At 47.2% G+C, this 24,573-nt stretch overlaps 1 protein-coding gene across 1 annotated transcript in view; it reads left to right on the top strand.

Annotated features, from left to right (window-relative positions):
- The first annotated feature begins 1,103 nt into the window (after nucleotides 1–1,103).
- LOC120981622 (NACHT, LRR and PYD domains-containing protein 3-like) overlaps nucleotides 1,104–24,573 on the top strand; it is a 3,400,916-nt gene continuing 3,377,446 nt past the window's right edge. The window contains exons 1-2 of the mRNA XM_040411191.1: nucleotides 1,104–1,155; nucleotides 12,269–12,383. Of these exons, the coding sequence (XP_040267125.1) occupies nucleotides 12,298–12,383 (86 nt within the window). The 5' untranslated portion in view covers nucleotides 1,104–1,155; nucleotides 12,269–12,297. The remainder of the gene's footprint in view (nucleotides 1,156–12,268; nucleotides 12,384–24,573) is intronic.

Below are 24,573 nucleotides of genomic sequence, written 5' to 3' on the forward strand. Positions count from 1 at the left end.
AGGAAATCATGCGGGCTGCTCCACTCTCTATGGAGGAGTCAGAGACGGTCAAGTACAGTCTCTGTTTATTTCGGGCAGTCCCATAGAAAGTGAATGGAGCGGCAAGAGGGAAATAAATCGGTATGAAACGGGCAAAGGGAAATTCTTGGGATGAGAGAAAAAATAAAAACTGAGTCTCCAGTCGTTGATGGCTTTTAATGGCTAGCTGATATCATGTCAATCAGTAGCTTTCTAGACTGCTGAGGTCTCTTTATCAGGCATAGTTTAATACGGGGGAGGCACATTAACCCCCTTCCCAGCGGGTCTTTGAAGATGGCACCTGAATGCCTTACCCGCTGGGTGCCTGCCAGCAGACACCAGGGCTAAATCCACGAGAGCATCGATCGTAGACATTTCACCCCTCAGATGCTGTGGTCAAATGTGAACTCGGCATCTGGGAGCTAAAAAAACTGGGGCCCGCATTGTTCCCCCCTCCCCCCCAGCAGGGATAGGGGGTGTCAGTTACTGTGTGCAGCAGCCTGGGTCCTCCTGAATGATCTCAGGCTGCCGCAGACGGAGGAGCGCCACGGCGCATGTACGCGGCCCCATCTGCAGCTGAGAAGCTGTATTTAAACACAAGCGCTCCGATCTGCAGGTGGACAGCAGCGCACAGGACATAAAGCGCGGTAAGGTATAGCCTTACCTGCTGCATATATTCAGGAAGATTATCTATCCGACACTGCGGAGCGATCAGAGCGCTGCTATTGTATTATGTTACTGTATGGGGGATACTCCTGCTTTTTTATGATTTTATGGACCCATATATATAAAGATATATAGCAGCTGCCGGGTCCGCAGCACAAAACATACACATTTCTGGACTGGACTGCAAATTGTGTTTTATACTTGTTTTAGACTGTTCCTGCACCGTATTGTGCTCATGTATTTATTGTACTTTATACAGAAATATTCTTAATATATTCCTTGAGACACTGACTCTTTACATTCAATAATCTGTAAGGAGACTAAATATCATTCACACCTTATAGGGTTAATATCAGCAGAACTGAAAGTGAAAATAACTTGGGGCGGTTTATCCTTCCTGTGCACTCGGGCACTCAGACTTTCCTCTTCTCCGGAGATCTTGTATTTCTACACGCTGTGCACGGCTTTCAGGTAAGACATTCATCTCTTATATACTGTGTATACAGGGTCCCCTGTGTTATGGTGGGGGGTCTCACACTGCTCCGTGATATGAGAGGGTCACAGACTTCCAGGAAGATCCAGTTCTAGGTCAGGTTCAGGGAGTTACTACTGAATAAAGAAAATCCGAGGTATGACACAGAGAACAAGCTGCAGTTATATACTGTAACTATACAGCCGGTCATATACCTGACCACATACCGTCCTCACACTGGACAAGCTGCAGTTATATACTGTAACTATACAGCCATATACCTGACCACATACCGTCCACACACAGGACAAGCTGCAGTTATATACTGTAACTATACAGCCGGTCATATACCTGACCACATACCGTCCACACACAGGACAAGCTGCAGTTATATACTGTAACTATACAGCCAGTCATATACCTGACCACATACCGTCCACACATAGGACAAGCTGCAGTTATATACTGTAACTATACAGCCAGTCATATACCTGACCACATACCGTCCACACACAGGACAAGCTGCAGTTATATACTGTAACTATACAGCCAGTCATATACCTGACCACATACCGTCCACACACAGGACAAGCTGCAGTTATATACTGTAACTATACAGCCAGTCATATACCTGACCACATACCGTCCACACACAAGACAAGCTGTGGTTATATGCTGTAACTATACAGCCATATACCTGACCACATACCGTCCACACATAGTACAAGCTGCTGTTATATACTGTAACTATACAGCCTGTCATATACCTGACCACATACCGTCCACACACAGGACAAGCTGCGGTTATATACTGTAACTATACAGCCAGCCATATACCTGACCACATACCGTCCACACACAGGACAAGCTGCAGTTATATACAGTAACTATACAGCCATATACCTGACCACATACCGTCCACACACAGGACAAGCTGCAGTTATATACAGTAACTATACAGCCGGTCATATACCTGACCACATACTGTCCACACATAGGACAAGCTGCAGTTATATACTGTAACTATACAGCCGGTCATATACCTGACCACATACCGTCCACACACAGGACAAGCTGCGGTTATATACTGTAACTATACAGCCATATACCTGACCACATACTGTCCACACATAGGACAAGCTGCAGTTATATACTGTAACTATACAGCCGGTCATATACCTGACCACATACCGTCCACACACAGGACAAGCTGCGGTTATATACAGTAACTATACAGCCATATACCTGACCACATACAGTCCACACACAGGAGAAGCTGCGGTTATATACAGTAACTATACAGCCAGTCATATACCTGACCACATACCGTCCACACACAGGACAAGCTGCGGTTATATACTGTAACTATACAGCCATATACCTGACCACATACCGTCCACACACAGGACAAGCTGCAGTTATATACAGTAACTATACAGCCATATACCTGACCACATACCGTCCTCACACAGGACAAGCTGCAGTTATATACTGTAACTATACAGCCGGTCATATACCTGACCACATACCGTCCGAACACAGGACAAGGTGCGGTGATATACTGTAACTATACAGCCATATACCTGACCACATACCGTCCACACACAGGACAAGCTGCGGTTATATACTGTAACTATACAGCCGGTCATAAAACTGACCACATACCGTCCACACACAGGACAAGCTGCAGTTATATACTGTAACTATACAGCCATATACCTGACCACATACCGTCCTCACACAGGATAAGCTGCAGTTATATACTGTAACTATACAGCCGGTCATATACCTGACCACATACCGTCCGAACACAGGACAAGGTGCGGTGATATACTGTAACTATACAGCCATATACCTGACCACATACCGTCCACACACAGGACAAGCTGCGGTTATATACTGTAACTATACAGCCGGTCATAAAACTGACCACATACCGTCCACACACAGGACAAGCTGCAGTTATATACTGTAACTATACAGCCGGTCATATACCTGACCACATACCATCCACGCATAGGACAAGCTGCGGTTATATACTGTAACTATACAGCCAGTCATATACCTGACCACATACCGTCCGCACACAGGACAAGGTGCGGTGATATACTGTAACTATACAGCTATATACCTGACCACATACCGTCCACACATAGGACAAGCTGCAGTTATATACAGTAACTTTACAGCCATATACCTGACCACATACCGTCCTCACACAGGACAAGCTGCCGTTATATACTGTAACTATACAGCCAGTCATATACCTGACCACACACCGTCCACACACAGGACAAGCTGCCGTTATATACTGTAACTATACAGCCAGTCATATACCTGACCACATACCGTCCACACACAGGACAAGCTGACGTTATATACTGTTACTGTACAGCCGGTCATATACCTGACCACATACCGTCCACACATAGGACAAGCTGCGGTTATATACTGTAACTATACAGCCATATACCCAGGACTGGTGCAAGGATTTTTGCCACCCTAGGCAAAAGCAAATTTTGCCGCCCCCTTGACTCCGCCTATTGACCACGCCCATTGATCCGCCCCTTTTTTGTCGCCCACCTATTTATACAGACTGTACCCTTCATTGTGGTAAGGCCACGTTTTCTCCCTCCAGCTACATACCATGTCATCCACAGATCCCCTTAAGTGTCATTCACCACAGATCCCCTTAAGTGTCATTCACCACAGATCCCCCTAAGTGTCATTAACAGATCCCCTCCCCACCCAGCGCTGCCTCCTAGCTAATTTATTCCCTTCACTTGCCTTTGTGTAATCTCGCACACGCGCACTGGCAGATGCATTGTCGAGCGAAGTGCGCTGGAAGACGGCGCATGCGCACTTTGCTCAACGATGCCTCTGCCAGTGCGCCTGTGCGCACTGGCCGGCGCCTCCAGCAAGAGTGCGCTATATGCGGTGGCATACCTTGCTTATGGGTGGCGCCGGCCCTGCATATACCTGACCACATACCAGCCACACACAGGACAAGGTGGGGTTATATACTGTAACTATACAGCCATATATCTGACCACATATATACATGATGGGGGTATTGGTTATTCCCCGCTCGCTCCCCCTTTTACCCACTACCATCATAAGCCACTCCCCACCCCACCCCGGCCCAGCCCTTACCCCGGGCTCGGCCCACTCCCAATAAAACACTGACACCTGGCTTGGATTAAATTGGCCACAGCAGCCATTTTATTACATAAATACATATAATAAATAACCTTGTAATCCCAAACTATAACATATTCCTGAATCCCAACGGGGGAGGTCCTGGAAGCCCCAAACAGAATAAGTTTATTACCAGGTTGAGCCGCCTTGCCACCAGCCGTTAAACGCCAGCTCGGAGACACCCCTGACGGCCCAGCCCCCAAAATTATCCACAACCCACCACCAACTATGGGAGTCCAGCCCCAACCGTGGAGCCCTCCCATCCTCATCCTTTAGAATCTCACCAACTTCAAGGACCTCCCACCGCCACAGCCGCCGTGACAATTGTAGCCCCCCCCCCCCCACCGTCACCCACCGCTCTCATCCGATTCTTCCAATTCCATACCCGGCATCGGATACTCCCAAAAGGAAGAAAAGAAGGGCGGGCGGGAGTTTTCACTGTACCCCAAAATGGCCACCACTCTCCTCCAGCCCTGGCTACTTAACCCCTCCAGTTCCACCCCCCAACTTAAACTAGCCAATCCCAATCCCCCCGGGGCTCTCTAAACCAACCCCCCGTCATGGTAGCCTCCCCCCAGGCTACGCCCCCAGTCCGGCTATTTCTTGACGGGGGTATTGGTTATACCCCGCTTGCTCCCCCTTTTACCCACTACCATCCCAAGGCACTCCCCACCCCACCCCGGCCCAGCCCTTACCCCGGGCTCGGCCCACTCCCAATAAAACACTGACACCTGGCTTGGATTCAATTGGCCACAGCAGCCATTTTATTACATAAATACATATAATAAATAACCTTTTAATCCCAAACTGTAACATATCCAACCCCACAGCGTTTAAATGTACCCCATCCGCACACCAAAACCCCCCAACACCCTGCTCCAGGTCCACATGCCTCACAGCCACTGCCCCATTCCTTGCCATGAACCGGCCTATGGCCCGGTTAACCTTCACCCTTGCATTGTTCACTCCCTCTACCGAACGCGCACCCCTCCACACTTTATGGGGAACTATGTCTGACCACACCATCACAAGGCTTGGAAACAGGGACCACAACCTTAGGTGATCAAACTTGATATCTTTCACCAACTCCCTTAGCGGCCGCGCCCCCAAATCATTGCCCCCCACGTGCAGGACCAATACATCCGGGGCCCTACCCAATCTAACAAACCTGTGCACCTCCGCCATTACGCCCCCCCACATCATTCCCCGCCGACCCAGCCATCTTACCACAGCTGTAGACCGTTCAAACCCTAACTGTTGACCATCTGGCAGAACCGCTGCCCGGATAGCTCCCCAAAAAACGTACGAATGGCCTAAGATCCAAACTAAAGCCGGCTCAGAACCTGTAATGACAGAAACGAAAAACAATAGCAAAACGCATTCCACATGCAAAATTAACACACTCCGTGCTGCAATCTTTCTGGACGGATATATGAACGAAACCGGACCGATTCCCACCTCCCTATCCGCTTAATCACCTCCTGCCCAAAACCCCACCGAGCTGCCTCCGTCGCCGCCCCAATTCTGAACGAATGACTTGAGTACCCCTCCAATTCCCTGCCCAACTGACCCAGGCACTTTCTAAAAACCGCTGTAAACTGAAAGCGCGAAAGGAAAGACCCATCCGCGTGCACCAGAAGATGAGACACTGATCCTTGCCCTTCCGCCCCATACTCCCGCATACACTGGACCGGGCACATCAAACAACCCAAGACCTCGAACAAAACAACCCTGCGACCCCTGCCTTCCACATCCGTTTTCGATCTCCTAATGACGAACTCCACCCTATCTGCAAAAAGGTCTACGTCATCCCAAAGCAACCCCCCTCCCCTACTAACTGACGGACTCACCAGCTCCCCCAACCTCAAAGCCCCAAAAAAGCGCAAAGCGCAAAAGCCAACCGGACCAACCGCAACTCCCACAAGGAAACACAAACTTTTTCTAGCTGCTCACCCAACTGCAGGAGCAGGGAAAACGACACAGGCCTGCAACTATCCTCCACCGCCCGCAACCGCCGCCAACCCTTCAGTGCCCTCACCACCAGGAAGGACTTAGTGACGTCCGGCAACTTCCGCAGCTTGAAACCAAAAGCTAGCCCAGCCATACAACCATTCAACCTCGAAGCAGACCACCCGTCCTCCCTACACTGACCTATAAATAACAGCAACGATATCTCCGACTCCTCATCCCCCAGCCCCAATCTAGCCTTCCACTCCTCCCAACACTGCCATGCCCTGTGATATGTCACCCACGTACCGGGAGCTAATGAGGACTGTATGAGCCCCATTACGTTGTCTCCAGGAGTTCCCATAGGCAGCTCGGGCAGTCCAGCCCGTCCTCCTCCGCTTCTGGAGCCAGCTGGCGAAAACGCTCCCACTGAGAACGAGAAAGAGCATCAGCAATACAGTTGTCAACCCCCGGTACGTGCACAGCCACCACCCACACATTGATGGTCAAACACTCCAAAACGAATCTCTGTAACAACCGCACCACCAGAGGTGACGAGGCTGACAACCCGTTAATTGCCTGCACCACTCCCAAGTTATCACAGTGGAAACGGACCTTCTTATTCCTAAATTTTTCCCTCCACAGTAGGACTGCTGCCACTATGGGGAAAAGCTCCAACAGCGCCAAATCCCTCACCCAGCCTCTACTCACCCAAGCGTCAGGCCACACCCCCGCACACCACTGCCCCGAGCAATACGCCCCATAGCCACATCTCCCCGCCGCGTCAGAAAAAAGGACAAAGTCAAATGCCTCCACAACATCCCCCATAAACATATCCCGGCCATTGTACTGACTCAGAAACGATGCCCACACCCGTAAGTCCTCCCTCAACTCCGTCCCTAACCTTATGTAATGATGAGGTGCCGTTACCCCCGCTGTCGCAGCCGCTAACCGCCTGCTAAAAATCCTCCCCATGGGCATTATATGGCAAGCAAAATTGAGCTTACCCAGGAGCGACTGCAGCTCCTTCAGTTGAAGTTTTGCTAATCGCTGCACCCTCCCCACCTCCCTTTCCAAATCCTCCAGCTTGTCCCGGGGCAGTCTACATTCCATGCGCTCCGAATCGATCACTATACCCAGGAAGCTCAACTCCGTCACGGGACCCACAGTTTTTTCCACCGCCAGGGGAACACCAAACGCAGCGAACAGCACCTCCAGTGAATGCAGCAATAAAGAACACACCTTTGAACCCGCGGGGCCAATACACAGAAAATCGTCTAAATAGTGAATGATAGATTCACGTCCAGCCGAGTCCTTAACCGCCCACTCTAAAAACGAGCTAAACTTTTCAAAGTACGCGCACGATAGCGAACATCCCATCGGTAAACAACGATCAACGAAGAACCCCCCATCCCAAAAACACCCCAACAAATGCAGGCTATCCGGATGAACCGGCAACAACCTGAACGCAGCCTCGATGTCTGTCTTCGCCATCAATGCCCCCCTCCCGAACTGTTTAACCCACTGCACTGCCGCGTCAAACGAGGTATAGACCACCGAACATAACGCTGGATCAATACCGTCGTTGACCGACGATCCCTTTGGGAAGGATAAATGATGAATGAGGCGAAATTTATTCGCCTCCTTCTTCGGAACCACCCCCAGAGGCGACAGGTGAAAATTCTCCATCGGGGGCTCTGAAAAAGGCCCATCCATCCTACCCAATCTCACCTCCTTCTCCAGCTTCTCAGCGACTACTCCTGGGTGTTCCCTAGCCGACCGCAAATTTTTTTCTGATCAACACCGGCCCCGCTGGAACAAAAGGGATACAAAACCCCCAGAGGAAACCCTCCCGCAACAGTTCCGCGGCCTTTACGTCCGGGTACCTAGCGAGGAACGGTTCCATCTTTCCCAGACAAACCAGCGTCACCCCCTTTGCTAGCACCCTCGCCTCCCCTCTGCCTAACCCCCCTGAAACACCGTGTGGCTCCATGGGACCCCCCACAGCTAGAGCACTCGTGCTTGAACTTGCACTTAGCCCCGAACTTGCACCCCCTTCATTAAATAGGAAACACAGTCCCTTAGCTGACGCTGCTGAAAAGGACGACTGCCCTCCGGCTCCCGACTCACCCCGAAACGACTGAGCTCCCGGTTCCCCCCAAAAGGACTGGGCCGACCTAACCAGCGCCGTCACCTTCAACCACAAAGCTATATCTTTGTGGTCCCATCTAATACTCGGGCGCACCGCCTTACGCTGCCTAAATTGTTCATCGTAGCGCAGCCACGTCTGCCCCCCATAAACACGATACGCTTCCCCAATAGAGTCCAGATAGCAAAACAGCGCAGAGCAGCACTCTGGCGCCTTTCCCCTACTACGCTGGCAAATATCGCAAACGCCTGCAACCAATTAGGGAACGTGCGCGGTATTAACCGGTACCGATGCTTCTCCTCTTCCTCCTTTTTACCCTCATCCTTCCTAGCCTTATCCAGGTTAAATTTCTCCAAGGGGAGCAAGGAAAAAATCTCCACATACTCCCCTCGCCAAATTTTTTCCCTAACTTCTTGCTTCAAATGGGCCCCCAACGGCCCCTCAAAGCAAACGTATACCTCCCCCCTCGCCTTATCATCCAGCCGCACCCTATCCTCCTGCTCCGAACTACCCGCCTGCGTCTGCACTGATGCCGTGGCACTTTGCGGACCGAACACGGGCTGACCTATCCCCCCCAACCCACCAGAACTTCCCCCCACCCCCCAGGCCAGTAACGGAGACGACCCTCCCTCACCCCAACCAGCCAGCAACCCCGCCAAACCCCCCAGCAACTGCCCTAACCCCCTACCCAACTCCCCTTGGGGCCCCCCTGCTGCCCCCCCAGAAGAACTAGCAAGTAACTGCACTAAAGGTCCCCAGAGCGCCTCACCTGGCTGCCTGGGAGCTGTGATCCCATCAGCCGAAGATCCTGACTCCAGACAATCCTCCCTCTGCGATGAAGCCGATGAAAAACGATCCCCCGACGGTCCCCTGGCCCGGCCGGGACCAGAGACGTGACATCCATGATCTTCACTCGATGCCCCGGAGACGGCGGAGCCTGGAGGGTCTTGCTGCAACCTCGCTGAGGGCCTGCTGCTCAGGTCCGCAGCCGCCCCGTGGTCCCCAGACACTTGCTCATGCCGAGGGGCCTCATCCACAATCATCTCCTGGTCCTGAACACTGGAGGGCGCTGGTACATAGCTGGACAGACCTTCCAAGGCCTGCTCGAGGGCTCCGCCTGCTGGCCGGATTCCTCCCACGCCTGGGCCCACAAGCAGAAGCTGTACCTGCGGCCTGCCGGCGTGAAGGGTCCTTTGCAGGGCTCCGTCTGCGGCGCTGAGCCCGAGGGGAGGACAACTGTGGACTGAGGCGCTCTGGCGGCCGGATCCGCCGAGGCCGTGACAATGAAGGCTGAGGCGAAACAGGTGCCACAGCCGCCCCTCTCAGCAGCTGCTGGACCTGATCCTGAAGCCAGCCCGGTCCTCTACTCGCCGCCGCCATCCTTAGCTCCGCAGTCATGGCGTCCACCTCCATCTCGGTGCGCGCGTCAGGTCAGTTTTCACTGTACCCCAAAATGGCCACCACTCTCCTCCAGCCCTGGCTACTTAACCCCTCCAGTTCCACCCCCCAACTTAAACTAGCCAATCCCAATCCCCCCGGGGCTCGCTAAACCAACCCCCCGTCATGGTAGCCTCCCCCCAGGCTACGCCCCCAGTCCGGCTATTTCTGTATATATACAAGCTGCGGTTATATACTGTAACTATACAGCCTGTCATATACCTGACCACATACCATCCACACACAGCACAAGCTGCAGTATATACTGTAACTAAACATCCAGTCTTATATCTGACCACATACTATCTACACACATAAGACAAGCTGTGGTTATATACTGTAACTATACAGCCAGTCATATACCTGACCACATACCGTCCACACATAGGACAAGCTGCGGTTATATACTGTAACTATACAGCCATTTATCTGACCACATATATACAGTATATATACAAGCTGCGGTTATATACTGTAACTATACAGCCAGTCATATACCTGACCACATAACGTCTACACATAGGACAAGCTGCGGTTATATACTGTAACTATACAGCCAGTCATATACCTGACCACATACCGTCCACACATAGGACAAGCTGCGGTTATATACTGTAACTATACAGCCAGTCATATACCTGACCACATACCGTCCACACACAGAACAAGCTGCGGATATATACTGTAACTATACAGCCAGTCATCATGCATTGCACGTAAGGTTCCCCTGCTCAAGTCATCACATGTCCAGGCCCGTCTGAAGTTTGACAATGACCATCTGGATGATCCAAAGGAGGCATGGGAGAAAGTCATGTGGTCAGATGAGACCAAAGTAGAACTTTTTGGTGTAAACTTCACTCGTCGTGGAGGAAAAAGAAGGATGAGTTGCATCCCAAGAACACCATCCCTACTGTGAAGCATGGGGGGGTAACATCATGCTTTGGGGGACAGGAATCGCTAATTTTTATCGTAAATTTTCCAATTGCCGATTTTCGCAATTAAGAAAATAATGACTGGAGATCACTAATTTGCGAATATATGACGAATATTCGCCCAGATATTTGTGAAATATCGCAAATTCAAATATTTCCCCTGCCGCTCATCACTGATGATGATGATGACATCGCAAAAGGTCCTTCAGACTTCCCTGCACTGCTGTGCCTTGGCTTCCTGAACTGGTCACATGGTGATGATGACATCACCAAAGGTCCCTCTCCACATCCTATAGTTTACTCTCACAGGTAGCTATATAAGTGGGTTGTGTCGCTCTGGCTTCCGACCCTTCTATTCCAAAGTCAGGTGACAAGAGAATGTCATGTGACCCAGTGATGTCAGAAGGTCAGTTTCCTGCATGGAGATTAGCTGCTACCTGTATAAGTGTAATTAGTGGGCTTGGCCTATCCTCCACTGCTGGCTCCCTTCCCACAGGGGCCCCATAGCAGCTGCCTGGTCTGCCGCTATTGGAGGTGCACCACTTCTGTTGATGTACCTACCTGAGGAAGGGTCACTCCAACACCGAAACACATTGTTGATCATGAAGAGTCGAGTTCTTCACTCAAGGTCTCCCTGACTCTTCCTTGCTGCGCCGCCGATAAACTCCTTCATTTTTCTTCTTACCTAGTTGATCACCGGACCCTGAGTACCGTAGGAGGGTGCGCAGCAGCAGGCGTCTACCACGCTATGAGCGGTCTGAGTTGTGCATTCAGCACAACAGCACCAGGTGGGAGGCTGCCCTTCTCCCTGTCAATCCCTGATACCCCGATCCTACACACCCGGCTCTCCTCTGCTTTTTCGATTAAAGGGGTTGTATCACTTCAGCAAATGGCTTTTATCATGTAGAGAAAGTTAATACAAGGCAACTACTAATGTATTGTGATTGTCCATATTGCCTCCTTTGCTAGCTGGATTCATTTTTCCATCACATTATACACTGCTCGTTTCCATGGTTCCACTGCAATCCATCATTGGTGGTCGTGCTTGCATACTATAGGAAAAAGCATCAGCCTCTCTGGTGGCCAGGATCATCAGAGTGCCTATAGGCCAGTGCTTTTTCCCATAGTGTGCAAGCACGACCCCCACTGATGGATTGCAAGGTGGCAGTAACCATGGAAACGGGCAGTGTATAATGTAGCAGTGGCAATGTTAAAGATAATACAACCGGATCCGTTCATACTAGATACAGATTGTTGTATTATCAGTAACTGAAGCGTTTTTGCTGAATCCTGCCGGATCCAGAAAAAACGCTAGTGTGAAAGTAGCCTAAACCTCATCAGCCACATGAATGTGAAGATAAAAACCTTACATCAGAATGTGGGGAGGAAAATCTGCCGCTGCTTAAGGGGTTTCTCCGAAATATAATAAAGGTTTTTTTTATGTTTCAGGGGATTTTATCATCTTACGAGGCTCAGGAATGGGTGATGAAGCTTCCAGAGGTGGTGAAACAACTTGGAGAGACGGGGATAGAACTTTGAGAGACAAGGATACAACTTCCAGCGATGGGGATACAACTTCCAGCGATGGGGATACAACTTCCAGCGATGGTAAGGATTCCTCATCTTGTCTCTTATTAGGAATAGACTTAAAGGGGTATTCCCATCACAGACAATGGGGGAATATCGCTAGGATATGCCCCCATTGTCTGATAGGTGCAGGTCCAACCTCTGGGACCCGCACCTACAGTGAGAACAGAGCAGGGAAATGAATGGAGGGTACACTGCGCATGTGCAGCCACCTTCCATTCATTTCTATGGGGCCGCTGAAAATAGCCGAGCACTGGCAATAGAATTGAATAGGAGTTCCGGGGTCCTCCAGCCACAGCTCTCCCCGTTCCTTTCTCATTGTAGGTGCGGGTCACTGAGGTGGGACCCGCACCTATCAGACAATGGGGGCATATCCTGGCGATATGCCCCCATTGTCTGTGATGAGAATACTCCTTTAATAGAAAATGAGGTCACACAGGAGATATATACTGTGATATGGTTGCTGCAGGGCCGGACTGGGAGTAAAGGGGTTGTCTGAAATTTTGACATTGATATCCTCTCCAGAATAGCTCATCAGTATCAGACCAGTGGGGTCCCTTTCTCAGCACCCCGCCGATCAGCTGTGATGAGACCACGGCGCTCCGGTGAGCCCTGCATCCACTTCCTAATTTAGTGATGTCACATTCATTGGTCACATGGCCTGGGCTCAGCTCAGTCCTGTTCAAGTGAAGTGATTGTGCTGGTGAATTACAGGGGGTTGTGGATTTCTCATTAGTGGAAACCTGTAAAATGATCCAGGACAGGAATATTGCACATAAACTGCCATCAGTCTCCTGCATGTTATAGACGACTTCATTCTTGTGTTCCCTCCGTTTCCTAAATGATGAGTCTAGAATATTGAACCTTTTCACAAAACTCTAATTTTAATCTGCGTTAATGCAATTCCTTTTAATTTGCATTACTGAAATAAATGGATTTTGCACCATATTCTAATTTTTAGAGTTTCACCTGTACAGATCATATACTTTATGTACTATAGCTTCACCACACTGAGATCTGCTCAGAAAGCTAATCTGCATATTACTGCTTTATTCACATTTTTCTATATTTATTTTCTTCCACATTTATCCCATGAGTAAAGTTTATATCCTTATCATATTGAGAATGTTTTTTAGAAATCTAATAAATATTACTGGTTTCTTTATAATCATACAGTCAGTTCCATAAATATTGGGACATCGACACAATTCTAACATTTTTGGCTCTATACACCACCACAATGGATTTGAAATGAAACGAACAAGATGTGATTTAACTGCAGACTGTCAGCTTTAATTTGAGGGTATTTACATCCAAATCAGGTGAACGGTGCAGGAATTACAAGTTTTCATATGTGCCTCCCCCTTGTTAAGAGACCAAAAGTAATGGGACAATTGGCTTCTCTGCTGTTCCATGGCCAGGTGTGTGTTATTACCTCATTATCCGAATTACAATGAGCAGATAAAAGGTCCAGAGTTCATTTCAGGTGTGCTATTTGCATTTGGAATCTGCTGCTGTCAACTCTCAAGATGAGATCCAAAGAGCTGTCACTATCAGTGAAGCAAGCCATCATTAGGCTGAAAAAACACAACAAACCCACCAGAGAGATAGCAAAAACATTAGGCCTGGCCAAAACAACTGCTTAGAACATCCTTAAAAAGAAGTAACGCAACGGTGAGCTCAGCAACACCAAAAGACCCGGAAAACAACTATGGTGGATGACCGAAGAATTCTTTCCCTGGTGAAGAAAACACCCTTCACAACAGTTGGCCAGATCAAAAACACTCTCCAGGAGGTAGGTGTATGTGTGTCAAAGTCAACAATCAAGAGAAGACTTCACCAGAGTGAATACAGAGTGTTCACCACAAGATGTAAACCATTGGTGAGCCTCAAAAACAGGAAGGCCAGATTAGAGTTTGCCAAACAACATCTAAAAAAGCCTTTACAGTTCTGGAACAACATCCTATGGACAGATGAGACCAAGATCAACTTGTACCAGAGTGATGAGAAAAAAAGTGTATGGAGAAGGAAAGGAACTGCTCATGATCCTAAGCATACCACCTCATTAGTGAAGCATGGTGGTGGTAGTGTCATGGCGTGGGCATGTATGGCTGCCAATGGAACTGCTTCTCTTGTATTTATTGATGATGTGACTGCTGACAAAAGCAGCAGGATGAATTCTGAAGTGTTTCGGGCAATATTATCTGCTTATATTCAGCCAAATGCTTCAGAACTCATTGGACGGGCGCTTCACAGTGCAGATGGACAATGACCCAAAGCATACTCCAAAAGCAACCAAAGAGTTTTTTAAGGGAAAGAAGTGGAATGTTCTGCAATGGCCAAGTCAGTCACCTGACCTGAATACGATTGAGCATGCATTTCACTTGCTGAAGACAAAACTGAAGGGAAAATGCCCCAAGAACAAGCAGGAACTGAAGACAGTTGCAGTAGAGGCCTGGCAGAGCATCACCAGGGATGAAACCCAGCGTCTGGTGATGTCTATGCGTTCCAGACTTCAGGCTGTAATTGACTGCAAAGGATTTGCAACCAAGTATTAAAAAGTGAAGGTTTAATTTATGATTATTATTATGTCCCATTACTTTTGGTTCCTTAACAAGTGGGAGGCACATATGCAAACTGTTGTAATTCCTGCACCGTTCATCTGATTCTGATGTAAATACCCTCAAATTAAAGCTGACAGTCTGCAGTTAAAGCACATTGTGTTTGTTTCATTTCAAATCCATTGTGGTGGTGTATAATAATAATCATCTTTATTTATATAGCTTTCTTTGTAGGAAGAAAGCGGGCGGCACTCACCATCGTGAAGGTATAAGATAATCCTTTATTGCTGCATCAAGCAAAACACACGCGGCACCGGAGCTAGGAGTCACTTCCCTGCACACTGAATGCAACGACGGCCGTTTCACGCAGTATGCGCTTCGTCAGGCTGCTACAGGTGTGTGCACCTGCACTCCACCTCTTAAAGAACTTCACGTCAGAGCATCAGCTGTGCAATCAGTGACGCTCTCTTGGTGCTAATACACATTGGTTACAATTAAGAACAAATTGCTACACTTAACACATTTGTCACAGAGCATTTATATAAGTTACAACAGAACACTGTAATCTAGTCTATCATTCAGGCCTGAGTTTCCTGTTGTCTGCGTCCGCAAAATCCATCGCGCTTCACACTGCAACAACTGGCGATGTCTATCTCCTCCATTCAAAGGAGGAGGGACGGACTCAATCCCTGCAAATCTTAATGAACTTGCATATCCAGCGTGCACTTCTCTTTATTTATATAGCACCAACATATTCCGCAGCGCCTTACAATTCAGGGGGTCATGTACAAACAGTCATAAATAACATAGCAACAGACAAGTTGATTACTACAACAAGAGGAATGAGGGCCCTGCTCGCAAGAGCTTACAATCTATGAGGGGATAGGGGTGACACAAAAGGTAGAAGTGCTTGTTATGTACGATAGTCCAGCCATCTTGGGAGAATAGGGGAGCAGATATAAAGCCACATGAGCCGGTCAGCAGCCAATATAGAGACAAAAACAAAAGACAACCAAACACTATTCTGAATATTGCAAAGCTTTTTTATTATTATTATTATTATTATTATTATTATTATTGTTATTATTATATGATTATATATTATTATAGTATATCCTTTTAATATGGTTTTAAATATAAGATAAAAAAATATCTGAAAAAAAATCTTTCTGTAAGCCTCTCCTGGGACTTGAACTGAGGATCTTTACATACATGGTAGACAACTATACCACCAAGCTATAATATTACCATATAGAAAAAACATTTTTTTTCTATGTTTTTGAGCTAACACATATGACTGGTGTCTGTATGATCTATATGGTGCCTGTAAATAAAGCAGTAATATGCAGATTAGCTTTCTGAGCAGATCTCAGTGTGGTGAAGCTATAGTACATAGTGTATATGATATGTAGATGCTAGCGCACAGCACAGGGCTCTGCCCTCAGCCTGCTGTCTAGCCTTGTCAATCAAAAGGAAGGGGCGTGTGCAGAGAACAGGGGGTGTTACACAGCAGTGCTCAAGGGGTTCTCCAACTTCTCATTTGCATATGAATAAAACACAGATTTCTCTGCAGCTGTTTATCATACAGAAAAAATATTGGTATCGTTTTAATCAGCATGATGAGTATTGACAGAACCGCTGACCGACTCCCTCTGAGGGCAGTGAATTATTGAGACTGGTTCTCTCTTTTGAATAAGAGGAGCGTTCCCCTCGCTTCTCACCAGTGAGTGACATCTGCCATGTATCTCCATGTATAGAAATACTGAAATCAATGTAAAGATGTCTCCTGTGAATGTGTCCTGCAGTGATTGTGCTGGTGAATTACAGGGGGTTGTGGATTTCTCATTAGTGGAAACCTGTAAAATGATCCAGGACAGGAATATTCCACATAAACTGCCATCAGTCTCCTCCATGTTCTAGACAACTTCATTCTTGTGTCTCCTCTGTTTCCTAGATGATGAGACCCGGCAGTTCTACCAGCAGCTCCGTCAGTATAAAGATCACTTCCTGAGGATGACGTATGAATATTTCCAGGAGGATCTGCTCCACATTGTGGAGAACATGAGTCTTCTACCACTTCTGAGTGAACTACATTCCCGAAATCTTCCTGATACTGAGGTGAGAGGAAATGAGCCGCCGGTGTTGTATATAAATGCCCCAAGTGATATCACGTGTTACAGGCACAGTATACGTCATTTTTATAGTGGTGGTTGATGCCCACCACCGCTCCGCTCCCTCTGGTGAGCATGGCTATCGCTGTGGTCACCTGATTTCTAGCTCCTGGATGCCAGAGGTCTGGACTCACAAACATTTCTCTCCTCCTACTCTGAGGACTCCAACTTCTGGAGTAGTTCTTCTCTTTACTCCATCCAGGCTGCAGCCTGAATTTCTATGGCCATGCTTCTCCATACCTGAAGGGGCACATGCACTATGCACGCATATCATCCACTCCAACTTATGGCAGACCTCTCTAGGGTATTTAAGGAGCCTTCCCACAGGAGAGAGCCTCTGAACAATGGTTTCTAGAGACTAGATTCCTGCGAAGACGCGCTATACTCTGTCTATTTAACTGTGTACTGACTTCTGCCTGTTTTTCCAGATTTGACCCTTTACTGCCTGACCCGAGCTGCCTGTCCTGACCTTGTACTGTTTAATAGATTACATGAACTCTGCCTGTCCTGACCTCGTAATGTTTAATAGATTACATGAACTCTGCCTGCCCTGACCTTGGCCTTCCCTGACTACAGTCTTGCCTGATCGCTCAGTGCTCTGCCTCAGCATCTCTTGACCCCTGTGTGTCAGCAATCACTTGAACAGAGATTACTCCAGGAGGTAGCAGCCTAGTAGTTCCCCTGTATAGGGGTTAAAGGGTGAAGACCAGGGGGGCTGCTTAGATAACACCATTAGGAGTTACCCCAAGCCAAATCTGTTCAAGTGACACAGCAGATCCACATTCCCTGCGCAACATTCATGTCACCATCCTTCTGTCTACAAGAGGTTGAATGACAATTGTGCTTCATATGTCAGAGTAAGATGTTGGACAACTTCCAGTGTAATAATAGACAGCAGATCATATCTGATGGAGAACCCCCAGAAGTGTATAATCCAGTATTGTGGAGGATTTATCCCCTCCCCCGCACACGTACATTAAGGGTCACTACATCCTGGAAATAATCTGTTACTTGTGGATTCAGGAAGGATTTTCTCCACAACTATTCCATAGATTTCTCTTTCTCTGGACAACACATTATAGAGAAGACTGACATGTAATATCTGCAGTATGTTAACCCTTTGTATTATGTATCTGTGTATAACGGACCTTATGTCTGATCTTTCTTGGGTTCTAGAAATACCGGAGTCTAGAACATGATAGAAGAAGATTGGCACAGACTTTACTACAGGATATATTTCCCAGAGGAAGAGAAGCTGTGATAGGACTGTGGGTCAGTCTCTATGTATTACAGAAGGATCATGGTTCCCCCGGCCTGGACGCTGTACTGGAGGAACTCCGTCATAGAGGTAACATCATGTATGAGGCGTGTCGCCCATGAAATAGAGGTCTTCATGACTTACATTGTCCACAGTAATAAAGATCTCCCTCTGGATTTATTAGGGATCTGAACCAATTTTGGAGTCTATTCTGGGGTTTGAAGTTTAGTTCTTGCCTGTGGCCACAATTGATTTGGGTCTGGCTTAGGGTTTGATGCCAAAACGAGCCACAGGTGATATTAAAAAATAGCCCAAAAGTTACTCAATGTGAACATGACAAACATATATAAATGATAGCAGCAATTGTCGATGAGGCTTCAGGGCCCCTCCTGTAATGACTGCCACATACAGTGACCATCACAGTGTCCTCATAGTGACCACCACAATGCCCCTATATACTTTATCACATACAAACAATCCCTTCTCAACCTCAAGTCCACACTCACTGCTGCAAAACAGACCTACTTCACATCATATCTTCTGTCTCACAACCCTAAACAACGGTTTAACCCTTGTGAATCTCTTCTCCGTCCCCCAGTGCCTCCACCCTCACCCCTCATCTCAGCTGAGGACTATGCCACAGACTTTAGAGAAAAGATTGACATCAGAGAAGCTTCAGCCTACAGTCCCCACAGCCCCTCTACACAACTGCTCATTCCTCTCCCCCCGCAACCTGCTTCTCCACCATTAGAGAGGAAAGCCTTTCCACCCTACTGTCCAGATCACATCTCACAGCAGCATGCAGGCAGCATGCACAGGGTCACATCACTAGGGCCTGTTCTGGTTGGGGGCCACATTGTCAGCCTGAACCAATTCCAAGGGCCAAAAATAAAACTTAAAGGGGTATTACCAACTGAAATACTATATTTATGCCATATTGAACATGCAGTATATATCATTAAAGGGACACTGACAGGCCCAATAAGCATATTTAGGTATATATATGACAGTACAGGTCTTCTAAATTGTATTAAAATCATATAAGTATACCCCTTGTCCACCTTATAAATAAAGTAAACTGATGTTTCATAACCTGGTAGAATCGTCTTCTTTCTGCCCAAGGGGCGGTGTTTCAGCTTCACTTGCGCCCAGCCAGCCGCCCCCAACCGCCGTTTTGAAGCACCGCCCAGCTCATCAATATTCACTTCGCTGGGCGGCTTCTGCTGTCCCCGACTTTACAAGATCCGGCGCATGCCCAATACAAAGTTATGGGCATCGGACATTTCATCTTCAGCGCATGCGCCCGGCACCCTCACTGGCCGGGATCACATTGCGCCTGCGTCCACTCTGCTTCTTAGAGGCCGATTCAGCCTCTGCGTTCTGCGCCTGCGCCGGGCACTCTTCAGAGCAGTCGGGGACAGCAGAAGCCGCCCAGCGAAGTTACACTTCTAGTACTCCCATCCAATGGGAGAATACACAAAACATGGACATACATGTCTGTTACCACATGTTTGGGGGCCGCACAGAATGGTATCAAGGGCCGCATGTGGCCCCCGGACTGTAGGTTGTGCACCCCTGTTGTAGATGGTATGGGTCCTCTCTCCTTCTGTACCAGTCTGTAACTCGTCTTGTTCATGGTTATTGCAGTTGTTTTCTATGATGTATGTATACCCCTTATCATATCTGCAGCGCCATGGAATGAATAGCGCTATAATAATAATACTACAGCACCCTCATAGTAACGACCATAGTGCCCCTTCATACAGTATCCATCACAATGCCAGGACATACAATGACCACCACAATGTGACCATACACAGTGACTAGCACAGTGTGGGGGACATGGACACTATTTCACAGCTGTACATTTAGGACCATTAGACCTCGTCCGGTCCCTGTATAATGTGATATTTCCTGTACATTATATGTCTACATCCAGCATTGATGACGTCTGTATCATTTCTTATTAGGTGACACTCTGGTGGAGCAAATCCTACTGGATGAACATGGACACCAACTGTCCCCACAACTCAAAGGTAAGTGAGCTTTATATAGACCTATTATAATAAAACTGCTCATAGTTTCCATTACATTACACCGGTCACATAGAACATGGTGTTTGGACTGCAGCGGGTTGTTATAGAGCAGGAGGAGCTGAGCAGATTCATATATAGTTTTCTGTGACAATTCAGTAAAAGGCGTATCTTGTAAATCGGGCGGCACTGTGTAAGGTGGGTGATCGTTCAGAGGGTCGGTTACCCTAATATCAAATTGAAGCAAAAGACCGGCACTCCGAAGTTGCTGATGCGGTGAGTTTATTGGTCAGACATTACATTTGTGACGCGCGTTTCAGCACATATAGTGCCTTTCTCAAACTGTGTTATCATAACTGTTTGAGAAAGGCACTATATGTGCCGAAACGCACGTCACGAATGTAATGTGTGACCAATAAACTCACTGCATGCCGGTGCCGGTCTTTTGCTTCGATTCAATAAAAGGGTCCATTCATACATCCGAAAGTGTTTTGTGGATCCGCAAAATGTGGATCCGCAAAACACGGACACCAGCAATGTGCGTTTCGCATTTTGCGGACCACACATCGCCGGCACCATAATAGAAAGTGCCTAATCTTGTCCGCAATTGCAAAAAACGGAATTGCGGATCCGGAAGTGCAGATGCGGACAGCACATTCCGGCCCCAATGAAAATAAATGGGTCTGCACCTGTTCTGCAAAATTACGGAACGGATGCGGACCTATTTTGCGGACGCGTGAATGGACCCTTACTTGTATAACCTCCTCCTCATAGAGGGAAGGCTGTCTGTCCCTGATAGGACCACCTCCTTATGGAAAGAAAACTGTTAATCACTGATAGAACCAACTCCTGTGAGCATGATTAACCCTCCAAAAGTCTGCACTTATGCTATAGTTCTGCTGCTTGCTGACCAGTGCAGGTGATGATGACATAATTGAACGCGGAAGTAGAGGCGTCCCTGGCTACAGAGGATCGCTTCTGAGTTAAATGAGGTCATCTGCTCCTGTGCGGTATGGATATGAAATGCTCGGTAAGCAGCAGCAAAGCTGTATTACAGGCGCAGACATTTGGAGGTAGTACTCAGGTGCTGGAGACAGGGAAAGATGAGGTGTCTTGCTCCATCAATGAAATGTCAGGGTGCAGTGTTCAGCGCACCAGGGGTGCTTATAACGCTACATCACACCCCTCAGTGTTCCAACTAAGTAATTAGCATATTTATAAAAGTAATGATTTCTATGCATTATTAATACCTAAAAAAATATAATTTGTATCAGAATGATCAACCCTACCAGGCACTAAGTTTGGTTTAGTAGGGTTGATCATGCTGACAGGGCTGCTTTTAATAAATAAAGTACAAGTTTTACTGGATCTTTTCCCATAAACTATACACCAATCTGCTCAGCTCCTCCTGCTCTATGACATGCTGCCTGCATTTCATGTAAATTACACCGTACAGCACAACCACACCTAGTATTCTAGTTAGTAACATGCAGCGGTGGCCCGGGCGGAAGTTGAGAATATGTGTGTGATGGTGGTACTTGTACTCACGGTGGCTATGGTCCTCCCTGGTACTCGTTTGACCGTGCACAGTGAATAGAGCACCCTTTGTCCCCCTCGTGGCAAACCCTGGTTTGTGGTGCCCTTGATGATGTGTAAAGTTATTATCCAGTTTTATCATCCAGTGTCAGTCTGTGATAAATCTGGAGCAGTGTCAGACGGTCTGGTCTTAGTTCACACTGTCTTACTTTCAGACACTATTAGTAAATCCGCTTCAATGTGTGGAAAATTCAGCAACGTACAGATATCTGCCATTTCTTCATCAAGATATTTAGTTCTGTTTCAGCTTCTTATCTTCACCTTTTATTTTCCTATTTTCTATAGAATTCCAGATCCGTCACAAGAAAAATTTACATGAAAGAACTGAGAAACTTCTAGAGAACAAACCTCCAAGATGTGACCAGCGAGAGGAGAGTTTTCCATTCTGTACACGTTATGTCAACCTCATCATTGTCTCCACTGATCACTTCAGAGAACGCACGGAGAATGAGCTCATAGAGACCGGGGTAAAACATGAGGAATACTTAAAGATAAAACAAAAGGAATTACTACGCATTTCCCCCAACAAACTGTTCCGCTGGTGCCACCGATCCGAACAAGTGCCACGTATGGTAATGGTGAGCGGAGTGCCTGGTGTAGGGAAGACCACACTGATGCAGAAGGTTGTTAATGACTGGGTGAAGGGGGATCTCTATCAAAGATTCTCCTTTGTCTTTTTCTTCAAATTCCGAGAACTCAACAGACTGGATAAAGTTAGTCTGGACTCTCTAATCCTTCATCAGTACCGATATCTGGAGGAGCAGCTTAGTAACATCTTACAGGAACCAGATAAACTTCTCTTTATATTTGATGGTTTAGATGAAAGTCTTCATAACATGGATTTCTCATCACGTCACTTGTGCTCTAATCCTAAACAGCCTGAACCTTGTGGTCAGATTGTGGTTAGTTTGGTGAAAAAGTCTCTTCTTGATGGTTGTTCTGTCCTAATGACCAGTCGCCCAACCAGACTGGCATCAATTGATTGTAGCCTTTTCCAGAGAATAGTAGAAATCACTGGGTTTTTACCGGAAGAAAGATGGATGTACTTTCAAAACTTCTTCCCCGACCCTGAACTGGCAGAAAAGGCTTTCAATTATGTGAAGCAGAATGACACCCTGTACACCTTCTGTTACCTCCCGTCCTACTGCTGGATCATCTGTACAGTATTATCCAAGAGCTTCCAGCCAACAAGTAGTGATCAGCCGGTGTCATTATTGCCCAAAACCGTCACCCAGCTCTTTGCGATATTTGTCGCCAACATCCTGTCCAATCACTGCCTGGACAAAAGTGACTCTCAGAAGATCCTGCAGTCCATCGGATGGATGGCAGAACATGGAGTCATGAATCACAGGATTATCTTTGATGTACGAGATCTGGACTGCTTCCATGTGGACAATAAGTCAAAGCTCTTATCAAGTTTTCTGATGGAATCGGAGGAACCTGTGTCCTATTCCTTCTTACATCTCACAGTACAGGAATTCTTCTCTGCCTTTGTGCATTATGTGGATTATTCTCCTGAGAAGTTACAGAAATCACTAAAAGATGCCAAATCCTATCCTGATGGACGAGGTGAGATGTTCCTCCGTTTCCTGTGTGGTCTATCAGACGGCTCCACCAGGTCAATGCTAAAAGGATACCTGGACAGACAAGCAGCTCAGACATCTATAGATGTCATCACTTGGCTGAAGAACTTCATTCTAGTAGAAAAAAGGCAAATGGAAAGTAAGGAGAACAAGCAGCATCTTCTCAGTACATTTTTCTATCTGTATGAATCCCGGAATAAGGCTCTGGTGCTGGAATCATTACAATCACACAGAAGTCTTGACCTTTCTGGTGTTCGTATGTCGGCTCTAGACTGCACAGTGTTAAGGTTTATTCTGGACACCTGCACAAAAATAGAAGAACTCAATCTATGTAAATGTTCCTTAGACAATGAAGGATTACAAAGACTTTCTCCAGGATTACATAACCTGCAGACTCTGAGGTAAAATCCTAATTATATTTCATCTTTCTGTAGTATTCAGGATCTGACAGATTTATTGTATGTATTTGTTAAGATGTGGGTGTATATGCCATTAAAACAGTCTAAACTAAGTTTTTGGCAAAAGCAACGCTTTTGAGCAAAAACAGAGCAAAATAACAGCAAAATAAATGATCTTCATGGGTCTTTGCAATTACCTTGGTAGGAAGCAGCTCCCCCAGTGTCCAGCTAACACTCTGAACTGAAGATGGGTTCCTAGCACATTGCACATTGTACATACAACTCAGGATCACAACCTTAAAGGGATATACACACTTTTATTTCCAAATGTTACAAATGAAACCTAACTCATCACAGAGCAGCTTACAGTCTACTTAATATACTTGTGGCAGGGGCTGAGGTGTACATTGGCATAGAGTCGGGAGGGATGCCTATCACCCTCCATGATCTATCTGGCTGAACTGTGCCCCGGAGCCAGTGCGGGGTAGGCCTGAATAAGTGGGCCACCCAAGAGAGTGGGATGAAAGAAAGAAGGGTCGGGAGGGTGGGGCCTGAAGCGACCGTCCA

Source organism: Bufo bufo, chromosome 11 (assembly GCF_905171765.1).
Source record: "Bufo bufo chromosome 11, aBufBuf1.1, whole genome shotgun sequence".
In the NCBI taxonomy this organism is placed as follows: domain Eukaryota; kingdom Metazoa; phylum Chordata; class Amphibia; order Anura; family Bufonidae; genus Bufo; species Bufo bufo.